Below are 20756 nucleotides of genomic sequence, written 5' to 3'. Positions count from 1 at the left end.
CAGAAAGTGGCCGTCAAGATCGTCAACAGGGAGAAACTCAGCGAGTCTGTCCTCATGAAGGTAAGACCAGGGGCTTGACACGACATGTTACAATGGAGAGCCATAAGGCCTTTGTTGTTGTTATTGTTAGTAAAAGAGGGTAATATGACTTCCTGTTACTGTAGTAGAGAGAGTAGCGTGTTGTCCTGCGGTGTCTGACAGTACGACAGGAGGTTTTCCAGGGATAGTGCTGTTATGTTAAACAGGGTAATAGAGATGCCCTCCTAACCTTCCATAGCTCTTTATCTTTGTGTCTCGGCGTGTGTGTATATGTGTGTGTGTGTGTGTGTGTGTGTGTGTGTGTGTGTGTGTGTGTGTGTGTGTGTGTGTGTGTGTGTGTGTGTGTGTGTGTGTGTGTGTGTGTGTGTGTGTGTGTGTGTGTGTGTGTGTGTGTGTGTGTGTGTGTGTGTGTGTGTGTGTGTGCGTGTGTGCCTGTGTGCGTGTGTTTCTGTGTGCATCTTTGTGTCAGTGTGTGAGTATTGGGGCCTAAGACTGACAAAATATGTTGAGCAACTTATTCTGCATTTCTTCATTAGACCAGTCCTCATCAATAGCCAGACTAGACTTTGCTTCTCTGCAATAATAAGCCCTTATGGTGGAGTATACCATGGGAGTTAGGAGAATGGAGCAGGCCTTAATCTGATCTAGTATAATTACCCTTCATGGGATGCAGCATATTCTCTATCTCAGGAAAACACGCTGAAGCATCTCATTGGGATGTAATTGGATCGTGAGCAGATTACATTTGAATGGGGTGCAGCACATACGTACAGCATGCTGTATGTGCTCTCACATGCACACACGCACACACCACACACACGCACAGGATGAGATCATCATGACACACTTAGCACGCACGAACGCTGGCACACACACTCACACACACACACACACAGACACTCTTCAGTAGTGCCAACACTTCAATAGAGTGAGATAGATGGTGTACCAGTGCAGGAGGTTAGTGTGGTGCTTGGCACTATCACAGTGCTTTGTCCACCGCATAGAGAAAGGGTTACAGGCAGCCATGGGTGACAAATGTTCTTAATAAAAAACTCCCTGGCTGGTGTGTGTGTGTGTGTGTGTGTGTGTGTGTGTGTGTGTGTGTGTGTGTGTGTGTGTGTGTGTGTGTGTGTGTGTGTGTGTGTGTGTGTGTGTCTGTGGACTAAATATCATGACTCCAGTGGGCCCACTAGGAATGGGGGAGATTTTCTGTTGACAAAGCACATGCTTTACTTTCCCTCATTCCCATGGTCACCCCTCAGTAGGGCAGTTAAACGTGTGTGTGGTTTGTCAGTCTGCGCAGGAGTGTCTAGGTTGCTGTGCACATGCGTGTGTGCACTGTGCACTAACCAAGGCAGTGGAAAGAAAGAGTGGAGTTAGGTAAGATGTGTGTGTGTATACAGTAATACTGTAAATAAAAAATATATGTAATAATTTGTGAAAGTGCAAACACACTCTCATATGGTGTGTGTGTGTACAGCGTGTACAGTGTGTGTGTGTGTGTGTGTGCAGTTAGCATGGCAGCAGTCAGCTAAACGGGCCATTTCAGAGCTGCTGCCTCTCCTTTCCGCTGATGTTGTTTTTTCAGCCTAATGAGAGAACAAGTGGGATGGAGAGAATGGGAGAAAAGAGGGGACCATTACTCCACCCATCAGGCCTACTCAAACACTTTAACCCTCTTACTCTTCATTTCCACGGCCTTGGTTTGGTTGGTTAATGGGTCGTTAACTCTGATTAGGGTGTGTGTGTGTGTGTGTGTGTGTGTGTGTGTGTGTGTGTGTGTGCGCGCGTGTGTGTGTGTGTGTGTGTGTGTGTGTGTGTGTGTGTGTGTGTGTGTGTGTGTGTGTGTGTGTGTGTGTGTGTGTGTGTGTGTGTGTGTCTGAAGTTAGTTTGAGTTGAATTACACATTTTCCCTCATTCTATCAGGCTTTATATTTCAAATGTGTTCAAATCTTTCTTTCCTCTCTTTCTTTCTCTCTCTCTCTCTCTCTCTCTCTCTCTCTCTCTCTCTCGCTATATATATATATATATATATATATTTCTTTCTCTCTCTCTCTACTCTCCCAGTCCCAACATCTGAGGGGCGTGTTGTCATAGGAACAGGGAGTGATTGGCTTTGAAAAGGGGAGGGGAGAAAATGACGTCTTCCCAGCATGAGTTATTGGCCGTCTGTCTTTCCCCTTACACAATGCAGATCCACCAGACAACACACCACACGCGCACTCCGAGACAACAACATGTTTAAAACATATTCCCTTCCTCTGTTGCCTCGCCTCAAAACTCGTTCGTACTTTGGCATCTTCAAAAGGTTTGATTTTCAACGCAAAGTGTACTCCTGAATCCTGATGTGTTTCTTTGTTTAAAAGGCTGTTGCCGCAGGTACACTAGATCTGTTTTTTCATCTTTTCAGTTTGTTATTGTGTGTGTGTGTGTGCGTGTGCACGCGTACACGTGCGCATGTCTTTCTACCCCTCATTCCGTACTCTCCTGGTCTCTAACTTATTTTCTTTCTCTCCCTTCATCGAAAATGAAAGACAAAACGTATTTCTCGTCTACTCTCTCTCATGTTAGGACTAACACTGTTCTCCATCCCTCCTTCCTCTTTGTTTGTCTCACTCATCTCTCTCCATCTCTCTCTGGCTTCTGTAGCTGTATTAGCATGGCATTTGCATGTCTTTCTGCATTTTGCGTATGTGTGTGTGTGTGGTCCTAGACTGATGGTGTGTTTGTAACAGCTGAAGTCGGTCTGAGCACACGCAGACCGGCGACTTGACATTTAGAGACCGGAGGAGACGAGAGGTTGCAGAGCCAGAGTACACCACCCACATCATCTCCAGCACCCTCCTGTGTTAATGATGTCATCCCTGGCATTTAGACTAAGAATATCGAGTGAGAATCATTGGAAATGATACAACATAACTGTAGTCACATGTTCTATATATTTACAATCATCTAATCTCACTCCATATTACAACTTCCTACTCTGCTCAATGGATATAGCTATACTATAATGCAGCCAGGTCACACCAGATCCACTGCAGTATTAGACGTTTTTCCAGGTCCCCAGGGACGTCGGGAGATGCCTTGTGCATGCATGCAATGTCAATATCATCGACTAGGTGCAACGCGAGTGCTTGTTACCATCTAGTAGACTCGCGTTAGGGTGTTGTAGATGGGGATAGAGGAAGGGTTTAAAATGTGAGCTATAACTCTGAGGATTGTGGGTTCAATCCCAGTTCTGGGCACTTGTTTTTAGTTTTTCTTTTTTTCAGTTTGAACCCTTTCCCAAACATTAACCCTTACCTTAATCACTCCGAATTAATGCCTAAACTTAACTGTCAAGTTTTTTTTGTTTGAACCCTATCCCAAACCTTATTGAAATTGTTTTTATTTGACCTTTATTTAACTAGGCAAGTAAGTAAATTCTTATTTCACAATGACAGCCTACACCGGCCAAACCCGGACAACGCTGGGCCTATTGTGTGCCATCTATGGGACTCCCAATCACGGCTGGATGTGATACAGCCTTAACCCTTACCTACTTTAACGTCACCCATAGATGTTTATCCACACCCACCTGGACAAATATTGAATACTGAAGTGAGACCGTGAGATCTTGTTGTATAATGAGTCTTCACTTCTCCTACAGTGACACAAGCTGTGTGGTTAGAACATACACAGAGGTGTGGATGTCCATTGATGTCCATTGATGTACAACACACGTGTGTGGGCACAGTGTCAATTTGTATTTTATGTCTGTGAGTGTTTGTGTGGGTGTGTGTGTTTGTGTGTGTGTGTGCGCCTGTGTGTGTCGTCCCGGGGCCCAGCAAGGGGTATGGCATCCAGACTTTAGTCCTAAGGGAACATTTAGCATTTGTAAGCCAGGGAGATGGTGGAGATGGGAGGGAGGGAGAGGGAGACAGTCAAGGTGGTAGGGATGGATGGAGTGTGGCGAATGGAGGGATGGTGGCAGGGATGAGGAGAGGGGGGCTAGCGGCTGTTAGAGGACCACCTGGTGAGACCAGATAAGTGTCGAAAATATGTCATGATGGCAGGAAATTGGTTGTGTGAGACGGGGGGGGGGGGGGGGGGGGGGGGGGGTTATGTGTAAAATATAAACTCAGCAAAAAAAGAAATGTCCCTTTTTCAGGACCCTGTCTTTCAAAGATAATTCGTAAAAATCCAAATAACTTCACAGATCTTCATTGTAAAGGGTTCAAACACAGTTTCCCATGCTTGTTCAATGAACCATAAACAATTAATGAACATGCACCTGTGGACCGGTCGTTAAGACCGGTCCACAGGTTACAGACGGTAAGCTTACAGCTTACAGACGGTAGGCAATTAAGGTCACAGTTATGAAAACTTAGGACACTAAAGAGGACTTTCTACTGACTTTGAAAAATACCAAAAGAAAGATGCCCAGGGTCCCGGCTTATCTGCGTGAACATGCCTTAGGCAAGGAGGCATGAGGACTGAGGATGTTGCCAGGGCAATAAATTGCAATGTCCGTACTGTGAGACGCCTAAGACAGCGCTACAGGGAGACAGGACGGACAGCTGATCGTCCTCGCAGTGGCAGACCACGTGTAACAACACCTGCACAGGATCGGTACATTCAAACATCACACCTGCGGGACAGGTACAGGATGGCAACAACAACTGCCGAGTTACACCAGGAACGGACAATCCCTCCATCAGTGCTCAGGCTGTCCGCAATAGGCTGAGAGAGGCTGGACTGAGGGCTTGTAGGCCTGTTGTAAGGCAGGTCCTCACCAGACATCACCGGCAACAAGGTTGCCTATGGGCACAAACCCACCATTGCTGGACCAGACAGGACTGGCAAAAAGTGCTCTTCACTGACGAGTTGCGGTTTTGTCTCACCGGGAGTGATGGTTGGATTCGCGTTTATCGTCGAAGGAATGACTGTTATACCGAGGCCTGTACTCTGGAGCAGGATCTATTTGGAGGTGGAGGGTCCGTCATGGTCTGGGGCGGTGTGTCATTGCATATTCGGACTGAGCTTGTTGTCATTGCAGGCATTCTCAATGCTATGCGTTACAGGGAAGACATCCTCCTCCCTCATGTGGTACCCTTCCTGCAGGCTCATCCTGACACGACCCTCCACCATGACAATGCCACCAGCCATACTGCTCGTTCTGTGCGTGATTTCCTGCAAGACAGGAATGTCAGTGTTCTGCCATGGCCAGCGAAGAGCCTGGATCTCAATCCCATTGAGCACGTCTGGGACCTGTTGCATTGGAGGGTGAGGGCTAGGGCCATTCCCCCCCAGAAATGTCTGGGAACTTGCAGGTGCCTTGGTGGAAGAGTGGGGTAACATATCACAGCAAGAACTGGCAAATCTGGTGCAATACATGAGGAGGAGATGCACTGCAGTACTTAATGCAGCTGGTGGCCACACCAGATACGGACTGTTACTTTTTTTTACCCCCTTTGTTCATGGACACATTATTCCATTTCTGTTAGTCACATGTCTGTGGAACTTGTTCAGTTTATGTCTCAGTTGTTGAATCTTGTTATGTTCATACAAATATTTACACATGTTAAGTTTGCTGAAAATAAACGCAGTTGACAGTGAGAGGACGTTTGTTTTTTTGCTGAGTTTAATAGGAGAAGCCACTGTAGAGGTTTTCTTGATCTTGGTCTTAAAGTCTCTTGCTTGACTAGAATCATTTCATCTCTGCTCTCAACGAGTGGCTGACTTAGTTAATGGTGTCCATACTTAGTTAATTGTGTTGATACTACTGAGTACTTTTTTTACACACTGTGTGTGTTTGTGTGTGCGTATGTATGTGACTGTTTATATGCATTTACAGCTTAGTGAGTCTATATCGTGTTTGTGCGTGCGTGCATACATGTGTGCGAGCATGCTTGTGCGTGTCTATGTCTGAGCCCTTGAGAGCGAGAGAGATGGCGCTGGTGGAGGGGGTGGTACCGGGTGAGGAGGCTAAAGAGAAAAAGGGGGATAAAATTAAAGAATACAGATTGCAATCCGCCACGGAGAGAGCATCTGCCCTTTCTTGATGAATCACAGCTGACCTTAATCTGCTTACCCTGACATCGCCATGACAGCACCATCACTTCCCCTTCTCTCTCTCTCTCTCTCTCTCTCTCTCTCTCTCTCTCTCTCTCTCTCTCTCTGTCTCTGTCTCTGTCTCTGTCTCTGTCTCTGTCTCTGTCTCTCTCTCTCTTCCTCAATTAAATTCAATTTGAAAGGCTTTATTGGCATGGGAAACGTGTTTACATTGCCAAAGTAAGTGAAATAGATAATAAACAAAAGTGAAATAAACACAAAAATTCCAAAGGACTGGAGTCATTTCAAATGTCATATGGCATTTACAATGTCTCTATTCCTTTGGAACTCTCTCTCTCTCCCTCCCTCTCTTTCTCTCTCGTGCTTTCTCTCCCCATCTTTCTCTATCTCTCTGAACCCCCCCCTGTTTTTTTATATTTTTCTTGCTCTCTCGCTGTATGATTATGCTATAATGTATTCTGTGTAATGTAGTCATCATCATTGCAGCTGGGAACAGGGGAGACGCTCAGCTAGCTATTTCTCAGCCCGTCACCTCCAGAACTCTCATATGAGAATGAATGGCCTTCATATGCTCTCTCCCCAGCCCTGGCTAGTTATCATTTACATACCATGAGGAGACCTTGGAGTTACAGAGTGCAGACTAACTCTATGAGTCTTTTTTATTTCATATACAGTATTTGCATATATACGCTTTGATTGGAAACTAGATGGAAACATACGAGTTAAACCATTGTTACTAATAAACAATCTAAAGCTTTCAATGAGGTACTCAATTCAATCCAATCCTCAAATGAACTTTAAGTAATTAATAAGTAATTGTTAAACATGACACTATGTAGTGACAATCATAATATGGTGGTCTCCTATCTGAATGAGTGTTGCGTGACTGCATCAATTACCCAGTATTCCCAATGTGTACGCAGAACATCCTCCAGCCAACTCACATTACGCCAACACAGCACGACTCTGCTTGCAGTTCTCAGCTCCAGACTCATTCAGGCTCCTTCAAAACTAAAAACAGTCAAACATCCCATCCCCTCTCTCATTCTCTCTCTACTCCTACAGTAGGCTGTCCTCTCAAAGCTCATTGGAGAAGGAGGTCCAGGGGAGGGACCTTGGATCCTCTCCTCCAATGTGCTTTGAGACAAATTGAGGAAACAAGAACTGAGGAAGCAAGGATTTGACAGCTCGTAACGTTTTCGGACACAGCCCTCGTTATCACAGCAACAGATGGTGGTTTGATTTCTGAGAGAGTGTTCCAATTGACGTCCCTCTCCATGGCCCTGAGCTCCGTATTGCATTTCAATTAAAGTGGGATTTGGAAGAGCTGCGAACAAGCGGCTCCCCAATCAATCCTTATAATTCATTAAGAATGCTCAGCCCACGCAGAGCTAGGCCATTGATTGGTCAGGAGAGGCCGGATGGTGTCATTATTGGACGGGTGTGTGTGTGTGTGTGTTGTGTGTGTTTACCCCTGAGTAACTTTCAGAGGATGCAGAGAGACGAACGTCAGTCAGTTTGGCCTTCCTTGGACATCTTTGTGTGAGCGAGAGAGAGGGTGTGAGTGTGTAATCCTCTGCCGTAGGATAGCCTGTAGGATTATCTGGTTCATTCACACTGTGTCGACCGAGGAACAGCTTGTTTGATTCAATGATGTACGGTGTTGAGGATCTGTGAAGGTGCTATTGACTCACCTTGAACCCACACTCTCTTCAGCGTATGACCTTAGTCATTGTCTATCACACTGTCGAAGACTTCTCTGAAAGAGCAGAGCCATTGACACCACATCTCAATTATTCTGTAACTCAGGAGGAAGGCTTTCATCCATCTTGTCTCTCAACCCACATACATCATACATACTACATCGTTAGTAGTCCTTACTAATGAACACATCACTGGTTCTCAGTGTATCTTTAATCTCTAGAGATCCTCACTAGTTTTATTACAGGGCTTTCTGTGTATCCTCTGACCACATGCCAATACACACGCAGACACACACACACAAACACAACGTTTAGTTTTAGTTTAGTTTATTCATTCGACCATTTAAAAAAAACAAGCGCACATAGAACTTGAAAAAGCCACACATGCACATGAGTAAAATCATTGAGGATAAGACACAATAAAGTCTGGGACTTATTTCCATTGTGGTCCTCTTGAGACAAGATGAAGACAAACAAACGCACACACTGAGGAATGATACTGCAGCAGACGCACAGCTGTTCAGGACCAGGTCCCTCTGTGGAGATGGTGAATGGATGGGTGAGCTGAGCTCGCTCATGGGTTCAGTATGACAGCACCATCAGTTGACGAAGACCTCTCCATACAGTGCCCTCGGTCATGGTGTGTGTGTGTGTGTGCGCACGTGTGTTTCTGTGTGCGTGTGTGTGCAAATGCACATTTCATGAAGAGGGAGTTGGTGGGCTGTGTTAGGGAGATTACAGACTTCCTGTGGAAGAATTTTCCATTGATCCCAGTGCTCAGAACACTGCTAGTGGGAGAGAGGAAGAGCCTAAGCATTACCGATCTATTAACACATGTGAGACACTGATTGGAGTGTATGTGTGTGTGTTCGTGTGTATGTGTGTGTGTTCGTGTGTGTGTGCATGTGTGAGTGTAAGAGAGCGAGAGAGAGAGAGAGAAATAATTAGAGAAAGGGAGAGTGAGGCTCCGCATATTTTTGTGCGTACCATTATGCGTTCATTCGTATGTATCCCTGTAATGTGTATGAGAGTGCATTGTGTATGGTTTTGCATATCTGTGTCTAGTTTTGCATATGGATTTTTTTCTTAATGACTTTGAGTTGGTGATAATGAACCTGTGTTAATCCCTCAGAGTTAATGCATAGACACAGTAGCTAAATCCCTGAGATAAGTGAGACCATTGGTGTTAATGGAGAGACCCTAAAATGGCGCCGGAGCAGAAGGCAGACGTTTTACTCTCAACCGATTGTGTTTTTGACGTGCCCTCAACCGATTGTGTTTTTTTGTTTGTTTATCTGCATTGTTTGTAACTTATTTTTTTACTCATTTTGTACGTAATGTTGCCGCTACCGTCTCTTATGAACGAAAATAACTTCTAGACATCAGGACAGCGATTACTCACCACGGACCAGCAGAATCCTTTTTCTTCTTTCACGACACTGACGAGCCCAAGGTGCAGGATATACGGCTCCCTCGGGAACAGGCCTCCGCCTCCTCTGCGTGAAGAGGAGGCGGAGAAAGAGAAGCTGGAGAGCGGGCTGCCAGCTGGGAAGTCAAAGGCGATCGAATAAACCTCCACTTCCCTCAATTCTGCTAGCAAATGTGCAATCTTTGGACAATAAAATCGACGAGTTACGCTTAAGATTAACTACCAACAGGGACGTTAAAAACTGTAACATCTTATGCGTCACAAAGTTGTGGCTGAATGACGACAACATCAACATACAGCTGGCTGGTTAAACGATGTACCGGCAGGATAGAACAGCGGCATCTGGTAAGACAAGGGGCGGCGGTCTATTTATTTTTGTAAACAACAGCTGGTGCACAATATCTAAGGAAGTCTCGAGCTATTGCTCGCCTGAGGTAGAGTTTCTCATGATAAGCTGTAGACCACGCTGCCTACCGAGAGAGTTTTCATCTGTACTCCTTGTAGATGTTTACATACCACCACAGTCAGAGGCTGGCACTAAGATAGCATTGAATGAGCTGTATTCTGCCATAAGCAAACAAGAAAACGCTCACCCAGAGGTGGCGCTCCTAGTAGCCGGAGACTTTAATGCAGGGAAACAGTTTTACCAAATTTCTATCAGCATGTTAAATGTGCAACCAGAGGTAAAATAACTCTGGACCACCTATACTCCACACACAGAGATGCATACAAAGCTCTCCCTCACCCTCCATTTGGCAAATCTGGCCATAATTCCATCCTCCTGATTCCTGCTTACAAGCAAAAATTAAAGCTGGAAGCACCAGTGACTAGATCAATAAAAACGTGGTCAGATGACGCAGATGCTAAGCTACAGGACTGTTTTGCTAGCACAGACTGGAATATGTTCCGGGATTCCTCCAATGGCATTGAGGAGTACACCACATCTGTCATTGGCTTCATCAATAAGTGCATCGATGACCCACAGTGACCGTACGTACATACCCCAACCAGAAGCCATGGATTACAGGCATCATCCGTACTGAGCTAAAGTCTAGAGCTGCCACTTTCAAGGAGCGGGACTCTAACCTGGAAGCTTATAAGAAATCCCGCAATGCCCTCCGATGAACCATCAAACAGGCAAAGCATCAATACAGGAGTAAGAGCTGCCCAGTGACACAAGACTACCAGACGAGCTGAACTACTTCCATGCTGGCTTCGAGGCAAATAACACTGAAACATGCATGAGAGCACCAGCTATGCCGGAAGACAGTGTGATCACGCTCTCCACAGCCGATGTGAGTAAGACCTTTAGACAGGTCAACATTCACAAGGCCGCAGGGCCAGACAGATTACCAGGACATGTACTGCGAGCATGCGCTGACCAACTAGCAAGTGTCTTCACTGACATTTTCAACCTCTCCCTGTCTGAGTCTGTAATACCAACATGTTTGTACCGACTCCGTGAAGCACCATAGTGCCTGTGCCCAAGAACACTAAGGTAACCTGCCTGATCACCGACAACAACGAGACAGCCTATAGGGAGGAGGTCAGAGACCTGGCCATGTGGTGCCAGGACAACAACCTCTCCCTCAACGTGATCAAGACAAAGGAGATGATTGTGGACTACAGGAAAAAGGGGACCGAGCACGCCCCCATTCTCATCGACGGGGCTGCAGTGGAGCAGGTTGAGAGCTTGAAGTTCCTTGGTTTCCACATTACTAACAAACTAACATGGTCCAAGCACACCATGACAGTCGTGAAGCGGGCACAACAAAACCTCAGGATACTGACAAGATTTGGCATGGGTCCTCAGATCCTCAAAAGGTTCTACAGCTGCACCATCGAGAGCATCCTGACTGGTTGCATCACTGCCTGGTATGGCAACTTCTCGTTTTCCGACCGCAAGGCACTACAGAGGGTAGTGTGTACGGCCCAATACATCACTGGGGCCAAGCTTCCTGCCATCCAAGACCTTTATACCAGGCGGTGTCAGAGGAAGGCCCTGAAAATTGTCAAAGACTCCAGCCACCCTATTCATAGACTGTTCTCTCTGCTACCGCACGGCAAGCGGTACCGGAGCACCAAGTCTAGGTCCAAGAGGCTTCTAAACAGCTTCTACCCCCAAGCCATAAGACTCCTGAACATCTAATCAAATGGCTACCCAGACTATTTGCATTGCTCCCCCCTCCCCTCCACTGCCAATCTCTGTTGTCATCTATGTATAGTCACTTTAATTAACTCTACCTACGTGTACATACTACCTCAACTAACCGGTGCCCCCGTACATTGATTCTTTACCGGCACCCCCTTGTATATATTGTTATTTTTATACTGATGCTCTTTAATTACCTCTTACTTTTATCTCTTATTCGTATCCGTATTTTTTGAAACTGCACTGGTTAGGGGCTTGTAAGTAAGCATTTCACTGTAAGGTCTACACCTGTTCTATACAGCGCATGTGACTAATACATTTTGATTTGATTTGACTGTAGAAACAGTAGTGCTTTATTAACACATTATTACCAGGGATTTGAATAGGATCAGTGAATAGGATCAAGTAGCCTATGCCTACCTGGCAGAATGATATCATGATGAGTTGCATCAATCCAGTGGGCATTTGTTTTGCAAACTCTGCAATTACATGAGCGCTACAGAAACATTGCTAACCAACGGTCTCTTGCTAGTGCCACCTACATTAAAAGGGTAACTACACCCCAAAATCCTAATGTATTATTCATTTTTTCCAGACCTCGAAAGTGGTCTCCTGATGCGGTTAAAGCATTGTTGTGGAATTTTTTTTTTAACTCTCATGCTGTCTCTGATTCATATATGATTCTGTTTTCACTGAATACTAACACAGTCTGTTCGGCTAATGATAGAGCTAGAGGGAGTGGAAAGAGAGGGACAAAGGATAGAGGGAATAGGGAAAGAAAGAGGGATGGATGCAGCGAGAGGGGAAGAGAGAACATCTGCACTCCTCCAGCTACTCTAAAGAAATGGTTATGACGCATGACACACACAAACACACACGTACACACACACACACTCTCATATTCCTCACAGGGGGATGCCACTTGCGCTTTTGACGTACCCTGTCTCGTTAGCACTGATTAGCCCAATCATGAACTACATTCATCCTCAGCCAACTGCACTACCCACAATTCCCTCTGGAAACCACACGCCGACTCAACCAATCAGAGCCTGAGATGCTGGGACTGGGACTTAGCCTACAATAGTCCATCAATCACATCTATTAGCCTGAGTAGCACATTGTTTTATAACAACTGATTATAATGGTGCGAGTGATGGCGCAGACAGACATGGAAGTTCTGCTTATAGCTCCTAAGCAACTTTGCAGTCATTTGTTTTTTTTGTGTGTTATTTGTTACGTTATCCCAGAACGTTTTTTTGTGTTATTACATACAGCCGGAAATAACTTTTAGATATCAGAGCGGCAGTAACTCACCAGCATTACGACCAGGAATACAGCTTTCCCGAATTGGATTCTTTGTTCGTACCCCCAGGGCAATTGAACATATCCAAGAGGCTACTCCAAGATGCAGCCGGTGGAGAAGAGGTATTCGGGGTGGACATCTGGTCCGACTCAGGTGGCGTGCACACCATCCACTGCTTCCAAGTATATTACTTGCTAATGTTCAGTCTCTGGCCAATAAAGTAGACGAGCTCAGGGCGAGGATCTCCTTCCAGAGAGTCATCAGGGACTGTAACATACTCTGTTTCACGGAATCATGGTTCTCTCAGATATACTGTCCCCGCCCATACAGCCAGCTGGGTTCTCAGTACATCGCGCACACAGGAATAAAGATCGCTCTGGGAAGAAGAAGGGTGACGAGCGTTCAAGATATTATCCGAATGGTAAAGAAGGGTGACGAGCACGACGCATTTCGTGACAAAAAAATTCTAAATATTCCATTACCGTACTTCGAAGCATGTCAACCGCTGTTTAAAATCAATTTTTATGCCATTTTTCTCGTAAAAAAGCGATAATATTCCGACCGGGAGTGGTGGTTTTCGTTCAAAGAGAGAGAGAAAGTAAACAGGGAGTCGACTCGTGCACGAGCCTGAGTCTCATAGTACTCTGACCGGCCACTATCCAAACGCGCTAATGTTTATCAGCCAGGGCCTGCAAAGCCACGATTCAGCTTTTTGCCGCCTTCTGAGAGCCCATGGGAGCCGTAGGAAGTGTCACGGAACAGCAGAGATCCCCTGTATTGGATAGAGATAATCAAGAAGGCCAAGAAATGGTCAGACTTCCTGTTCGGAATCTTCTCAGGTTTTGGCCTGCCAAATGAGTTCTGTTATACTCACAGACACCATTCAAGCAGTTTTAGAAACTTTGGAGTGTTTTCTATCCAAAGCTAATAATTATATGCATATTCTAGTTTCTGGGCAGGAGTAATAATCAGATTAAATCGGGTACGTTTTTTATCCGGATGTGAAAATACTGCCCCCTAGCCATAACAGGTTAAACAGTCAGCATCCTGTGTTCCCCATGCAAGATTAAAGCGATCTCCAGCGATCAACATCTCTGGGGTAGTAAAAATGGCAATTAAATCATTGAGTTTGTTTAGTACACACTTCTTGGCGGAGGGTGGACGATAGATTCCTATAACTGTTATTTCTGAATTTGAACCCAACTGAAGACTTAAAGTCAACAATTCAAGGACTGGAGGTAGCCTTTAACAGAGAAACAGAAATAAGATTATTTGTGTAAATAGCAACACCACCTTTGCCTTTCATATCAGCCCTAAACACATTGTAACCATCCAAAGCAACCTCAGAATCCAGGGTTTTATCAGTTAACCAGGTTTCAGATCAAATTAAAATATCAGGATCTGCCTGAGAGGCCCAGATCTTGACATGATCCTTTTTAGGTAATGAACTATGAATGTTAAGATGTAAACCTTTTCTGTATTTAAAGTCACACAGAGTTTCAATACAAGTTAGATTACTTTGAGTCTCCTGTTGTTCTGAAATCTCAAAGATTGGATTATACCTATTAGGAAAAGAAAACAAAGTAGGACTAGCAATTACATTTCTCCTGTTACCACCATTAGGCATGTCACCACTTTCAGATACAACATGTGAAACTCTCACAGTGACCAAAGAGGAGATGGTAAAAATGTACTTACATGTAATGCTAATATTGTCCTCACATCAATTTAGTTGACCAAGAACCTTTCCAATGTTTAATGACAACAGCCGGGAGCCGTTTTCACCGAGGTGAATTCCGTCTTCCACAAAGTAGCCTGGCCTATTCCAGAAGGGGTCAAAATTGTCAACGAAGGACATGCCCAAGTCCACTGGTGAAGAGACCAAAGACGGCTAAAATGGCGAGGAGATGGAATTGTTCTACAATCATATGTTCCGCTCATTTCTGAGCATTCTCCAAGAGCTGTAAGAAATGGTCTCTTAGCTTTACAGATTTCACACGCATAATATCATTAGACCCAATATGCAACACAACTGTTTTCAGAGCAGAAATCTGTTTCTTGATGGTGGGCATGATTTGTAATAAATGCAATACCCTAGCTCCAGGAAAACAAAGTGTACGGGTATTTCGGACGTCCACCAATCTAACCATGAAGCTTCCCATAATAATGCTTGATGGCTGTTGTCCATTTCGAGCCGGAGCCCTCAGCCCAACCCTAGCCCCGCCAGGGGCTCCTCTATCTCGGCCCCCACAATTGACAGGAATAACAGACCCCGGTGAAGCTCGTCATAATATTTATATATTTCTTAATTCCATTCTTTTACTTTTAGATTTGTGTGTGAATTGTTAGATACTACTGCACTGTTGGAGCTAGGAACACAAGCATTTCACTACACCCGCAATAACATCGGCTAAATATGTGCATGTGACCAATACAATGTGATTTGATTTGAATGGTAGAAGCTTCTTACAGCACAATACATCTTCTTGAGGGAGTTAGTCTTGGTACTGAACAGTGAAAATACATGATCATTTTCATCAGGTGTTGCACTATACACACACCATGGTGTATGAAATGTGCTACGGCTAGTTTAGTTCAAAGAGACCATTCGGTATGACGCGCGTACACACACACACACACACACCCACCGACCCACACACCCACCCCCCCCCCCCCCCCCCCCCCCCCCCACACACACACACACACAAACACCCTCTCTCAGGAGCCTACAGGAGCAGCTGTAGACCTGACACGTTATCTCACCTAATTTCTCTAAGGTCTGTTGTGTGACCTCCTCTCCCCCATCACCCCACTTCTCAACACTTTATTACTACACATTAACACACCATATGTGGAATAATTGAGCATAATACATTGCGTTGTCTTTCTCCATCTCAATGGTAGGGTGGGGGGGTGGTTGTTTACCTTGTACATGGGTTTAATTACCGGCACTGAAGTGTGTGTGTGTGTGTCACTGATACAAGGAGATGACAGGGTGGATGATAGGGGGAGGGGGGAGGTAGGGGCTTATTAGATATGACGGCAAAGGAATGGGATGCACCTCCATGCTTTTCCCTCCCCTACACTCCTCCATTCCGTCCTTCCATACGCTTATGGATCCGCGTTCCGGATCCGCGTTCCCCTTGTTTTCCAAAATTGACTACACAGGAGTGTTCAGAACCATACCAACCCCACATATCATTTTGACAATTACAATTACCGTGTTTCTTTATTAGCGTTTTCAAACCCACTGTGCTGGAATGATATGTTCTATTTATAATTATCTCATGTTGTAACCCCAAATCGTCCTCTATAGTTCCATACAAGCCTTTTAAATCGATTTTGGAATTTTCACTTAGGATCTGGCAACCTCCCTTCTCTAATGATAGCCAAATGAATCTACCCATTACAGTTGCAATTTGGAAGGGTTTTTGTCATCGGTAATAGTAAGTCAGTTGACCTTGAGTCTGTCTGTGGGAAAAGTGGGGGGTTTGGCAGGGTGAGTTTCCCTCAGGGGAAATGGGCTGGATAATCAGTCCTGTTTACTGGGAGATCGGCTAGTAGGTAATAATCCAATCGAGCAACCCTAACCAAGAATAACCTCTCATTGTACTGATCATATGCACTTTATTAGTGGTGTGTGTGTGTGTGTGTGTGTGTGTGTGTGTGTGTGTGTGTGTGTGTGTGTGTGTGTGTGTGTGTGTGTGTGTGTGTGTGTGTGTGTGTGTGTGTGTGTGTGTGTGTGTGCTTGCTGTGTGCATACTGGTGCGGCATGCATATACAGTTGAGGTTAGAAGTTTACATACACCTTAGCCAAATACACTTAAACTCAGTATTTCACAATTCCTGACATTTAATCCTAGTAAAAATTCCCTGTCTTAGGTCAGTTAGGATCACCACTTTATTTTAAGAATGTGAAATGTCAGAATAATAGTAGAGAGAATTATTTATTTCATCTTTTATTTCTTTCATCACATTCCCAGTCGGTCAGAAGTTTACATACACTCAATTAGTATTTGGTAGCACTGCCTTTAAATTGTTTAAATTTGGTTCAAACGTTTCGAGTAGCCTTCCACAAGCTTCCCACAACAAGTTGGGTGACTTTTGGCCAATTCCTCCTGACAGAGCTGGTGTAACTGAGTCAGGTTTGTAGGCCTCCTTGCTCGCACACACTTTTTCAGTTCTGCCCACAAATGTTCTATAGGATTGAGGCTTTGTGATGGCCACTCCAATACCTTGACTTTGTTGTCCTTAAGCAATGTTGCCACAACTTTGGAAGTATGCTTGGGGTCATTGCCCATTTGGAAAACCAATTTGCGACCAAGCTTTAACTTCCTGACTGATGTCTTGAGATGTTGTTTCAATATATCCACATAATTTTCCTGTCTCATGATGCCATCTATTTTGCGAAGTGCACCAGTCCCTCCTGCAGCAAAGCACCCCCACACATGATGCTGCCACCCCCGTGCTTCACGGTTGGGATGGTGTTCTTCGGCTTGCAAGACTCCCCCTTTTTCCTCCAAGCATAACGATGGTCATTATGGCCAAACAGTTTTTTGTTTCATCAGACCAGAGGACATTTCTCCAAAAAGTACGATCTTTGTCCCCATGTGCAGTTGCAAACCATAGTCTGGCTTTTTTATGGCGGTTTTGGAGCAGTGGCTTCTTCCTTGCTGAGCGGCCTTTCAGGTTATGTCGATATAGGATTCGTTTTACTGTGGATATAGATACTTTTGTAACTGTTTCCTCCAGCATTTTCACAAGGTCCTTTGCTGTTGTTCTGGGAATGATTTGCACTTTTCGCACCAAAGTACGTTCGTCTCTAGGAGACAGAACGCGTCTCCTTCCTGAGCAGTATGACGGCTGTGTGGTCCCATGGTGTTTATACTTGCGTACTATTGTTTGTACAGATGAACGTGGTACCTTCAGACATTTGGAAATTGCTCCCAAGACTTGTGGAGGTCTAAAAAAAAATTCTGAGGTCTTAGCTGATTTATTTTGATTTTCCCATGATGTCAAGCAAAGAGGCCCTGAGTTTAAGGTAGGCCTTGAAATACATCCACAGGTACACGTCCAATTGACTCAAATTATGTCACGGTTGTCGTAGGGTAAAGCGGACCAAGACGCAGCGGGGAAATGTGCACTCATCTTCTTTTATTTCAACGGACAAAGAAAGTAAACCAAAATAAACACGTACACAACAAAAACACAACGACTAATAACAGGCCGGTAAGGCACAGAGCTATACACAGCACAATCTCCCACAAAACACTAAAACAAACACATACCTATATATAGGACCCTCAATCAGAGGCAACTAGAAAACACCTGCCTCCAATTGAGAGTCCAATCCCCAATTAACTAAGCATAGAAATACAAATTACTAGACTAAACATAGAAATAAATAACCATAGAACATTGCCCAAAACCCAGAATAATAAATCAAACACCCTACTATACACACAACCACCCCAAACCACATAAAACAAATACCCCCTGCCACATCCTGACCAAACTACAATAACAAATAACCCCTTATACTGGTCAGGACGTGACAGTACCCCCCCCCCCCCCCCCCCCCCCCCCCGGATGCACCTCACACAAAAAACAAAATCACCCCAAAACAAAAATAAATCCCCTAAACTAAAGGAAGGGAAGGGAGGGTGGCTGCTGTCAACGACGGCTCCTGTGCTACACCCCCCCCTCCCCAACCCACCTATACTGGAGGTGGCTCAGGTCTACTTCCCCCACCCAACCTGTCCACCCCTGCAGAATACTCAGGGCTGTAGAGCGTCTCTGGGAGCTCCGGACTGTAAGCCGACTCTGGAAGCTCCCGACTGTAGGCAGACTCACTCGGTTCCGATCTGTAGGCAGACTCACTCGGTTCCGGACTGTAGGCAGACTCACTCGGTTCCGGACTGTAGGCAGACTCACTCGAATCCGGACTGCAGGCAGACTCACTCGGTTCCGGACTGCAGGCAGACTCACTCGGTTCCGGACTGCAGGCAGACTCACTCGGCTCCGGACTGCAGGCAGACTCACTCGGCTCCGGACTGCAGGCAGACTCACTCGGTTCCAGACTGTAGGCAGACTCACTCGGTTCCGGACTGTAGGGCGACTCTGGGAGCTCCGGACCGTAGGGCGACTCTCCTGGTTCCGGACAGTGGGCCGTCTCTCTTGGTTCCGGACACTCTGGACGAGGCACTGTTGCCGGATACTCTGGACGAGGCACTGTTGCCGGACACTCTGGATGAGGCACTGTTGCCGGAAGTTATGGACGAGGCACTGTTGCCGGAAGTTCTGGACGAGGCACTGTTGCCGGAAATTCTGGACGAGGTACTGTTGCCGGAAGTTCTGGATGAGGTACTGTTGTCGGAAGTTCTGGACGAGGCACTGTCATCGGAAGCTCGGAACTGGGCTGACGCACTGGAAGCCTGATGCGTGGGGCTGGTAGTGGAGGTACCAGACTGGGGACACGCACCTCAGGGCTAGTGCGGGGAGCAGGAACAGGACGTACTGGACTGGGCTGATGCACTGGAAGCCTAGTGCGTGGGGCTGGTACTGGAGGTATCAGACTAGGGACACGCACCCCAAGGCTAGTGTGAGGAGCGGGAACAGGACGTACTGGACTGGGTTGACGCACTGGAAGCTTAGTGCGTGGGGCTGGTACTGGAGGTATCAGATTAGGGACACACACACTAAGGCTAGTGCGAGGAGCGGGAACAGGACATACTGGACTGGGCTGACACACTGGAAGCTTAGTGCGTGGGGCTGGTACTGGAGGTATCAGACTAGGGACACACACACTAAGGCTAGTGCGAGGAGCGGGAACAGGACATACTGGACTGGGCTGATGTACTGGAGGCCTGGTGCGTGGTGCTGGTACTGGAGGTATCAGATTGGAGACACACACCTCAGGGCTAGTGCGTGGAGCGGGAACAGGACATACTGGACTGTGCTGATGTACTGGAGGCCTGGTGCGTGGTGCTGGTACTGTCTTCACCAGCCGGCTAGCACGCACCTCAGGACACGTATGGAGAGCTGACTCAGGTGACATCAATTTACTGACACGCTCTGTAGGGCGAATGTCGTGCCTAATACACCAACACAGTAACTCTCTCATAGTTTTCATCTCCAATTTTCCCATCAACTCCTTAATAGTCTCTGCTTCGCTCACCTCCAATTTTACCCCGACTGGCTCTGGTACCATCCTCGGCTCCGCCGATCTGTCCATGTGCCCCCCCCAAAAAAAAATCTTGGGGCTGCCTCTCCGGTTTGAACGCTATCGGCGCGTACAAAGCCTCGTACCGACGCCTCTCCGCCTTGGCTGCCTCTATTTCCTCCAGAGGAAGACGGTAGTCCCCAGCCTGATGCCAAGGTCCAGCCCCGTCCAAAATCTCCTCCCAAGTCCAATTTCCATTATAGTCCATATCATTTTTCCGTTGCTCCTTACCCCGCTGCTTGGTCCTTGGTTGGTGGGAGATTCTGTCACGGTTGTCGTAGGGTAAAGCGGACCAAGACGCAGCGGGGAAATGTGCACTCATCTTCTTTTATTTCAACGGACAAAAAAGGTAAACCAAAATAAACACGTACACAACAAAAACACAACGACTAATAACAGGCCGGTAAGGTACAGAGCTATACACAGCACAATCTCCCACAAAACACTAAAACAAACACATACCTATATATAGGACCCTCAATCAGAGGCAACTAGAAAACACCTGCCTCCAATTGAGAGTCCAATCCCCAATTAACTAAGCATAGAAATACAAAATACTAGACTAAACATAGAAATATAGTGGGGGAAAAAAGTATTTAGTCAGCCACCAATTGTGCAAGTTCTCCCACTTAAAAAGATGAGAGAGGCCTGTAATTTTCATCATAGGTACACGTCAACTATGACAGACAAAATGAGAAAAAAACCCAGAAAATCACAATGTAGGATTTTTTATGAATTTATTTGCAAATTATGGTGGAAAATAAGTATTTGGTCACCTACAAACAAGCAAGATTTCTGGCTCTCACAGACCCGTAACTTCTTCTTTAAGAGGCTCCTCTGTCCTCCACTCATTA

General features: G+C 45.8%; 1 protein-coding gene across 2 annotated transcripts in view; it reads left to right on the top strand.

Annotated features, from left to right (window-relative positions):
- The window catches only part of LOC115167594 (serine/threonine-protein kinase BRSK2-like), a 178015-nt gene that overhangs the window by 86828 nt on the left and 70431 nt on the right, over nt 1-20756 (top strand). For both annotated transcript variants that reach the window (XM_029722174.1, XM_029722173.1), the window contains exon 2: nt 1-60. This exon is cut by the window's left edge and continues 35 nt beyond it. In XM_029722174.1, coding sequence (XP_029578034.1) covers nt 1-60 — 60 coding nt within the window. The remainder of the gene's footprint in view (nt 61-20756) is intronic.

The sequence above is a fragment of the Salmo trutta genome, chromosome 29 (assembly GCF_901001165.1).
Source record: "Salmo trutta chromosome 29, fSalTru1.1, whole genome shotgun sequence".
Classification (NCBI taxonomy): Eukaryota; Metazoa; Chordata; class Actinopteri; order Salmoniformes; family Salmonidae; genus Salmo; species Salmo trutta.
This window is presented reverse-complemented; position numbering and strand designations above follow the sequence as displayed.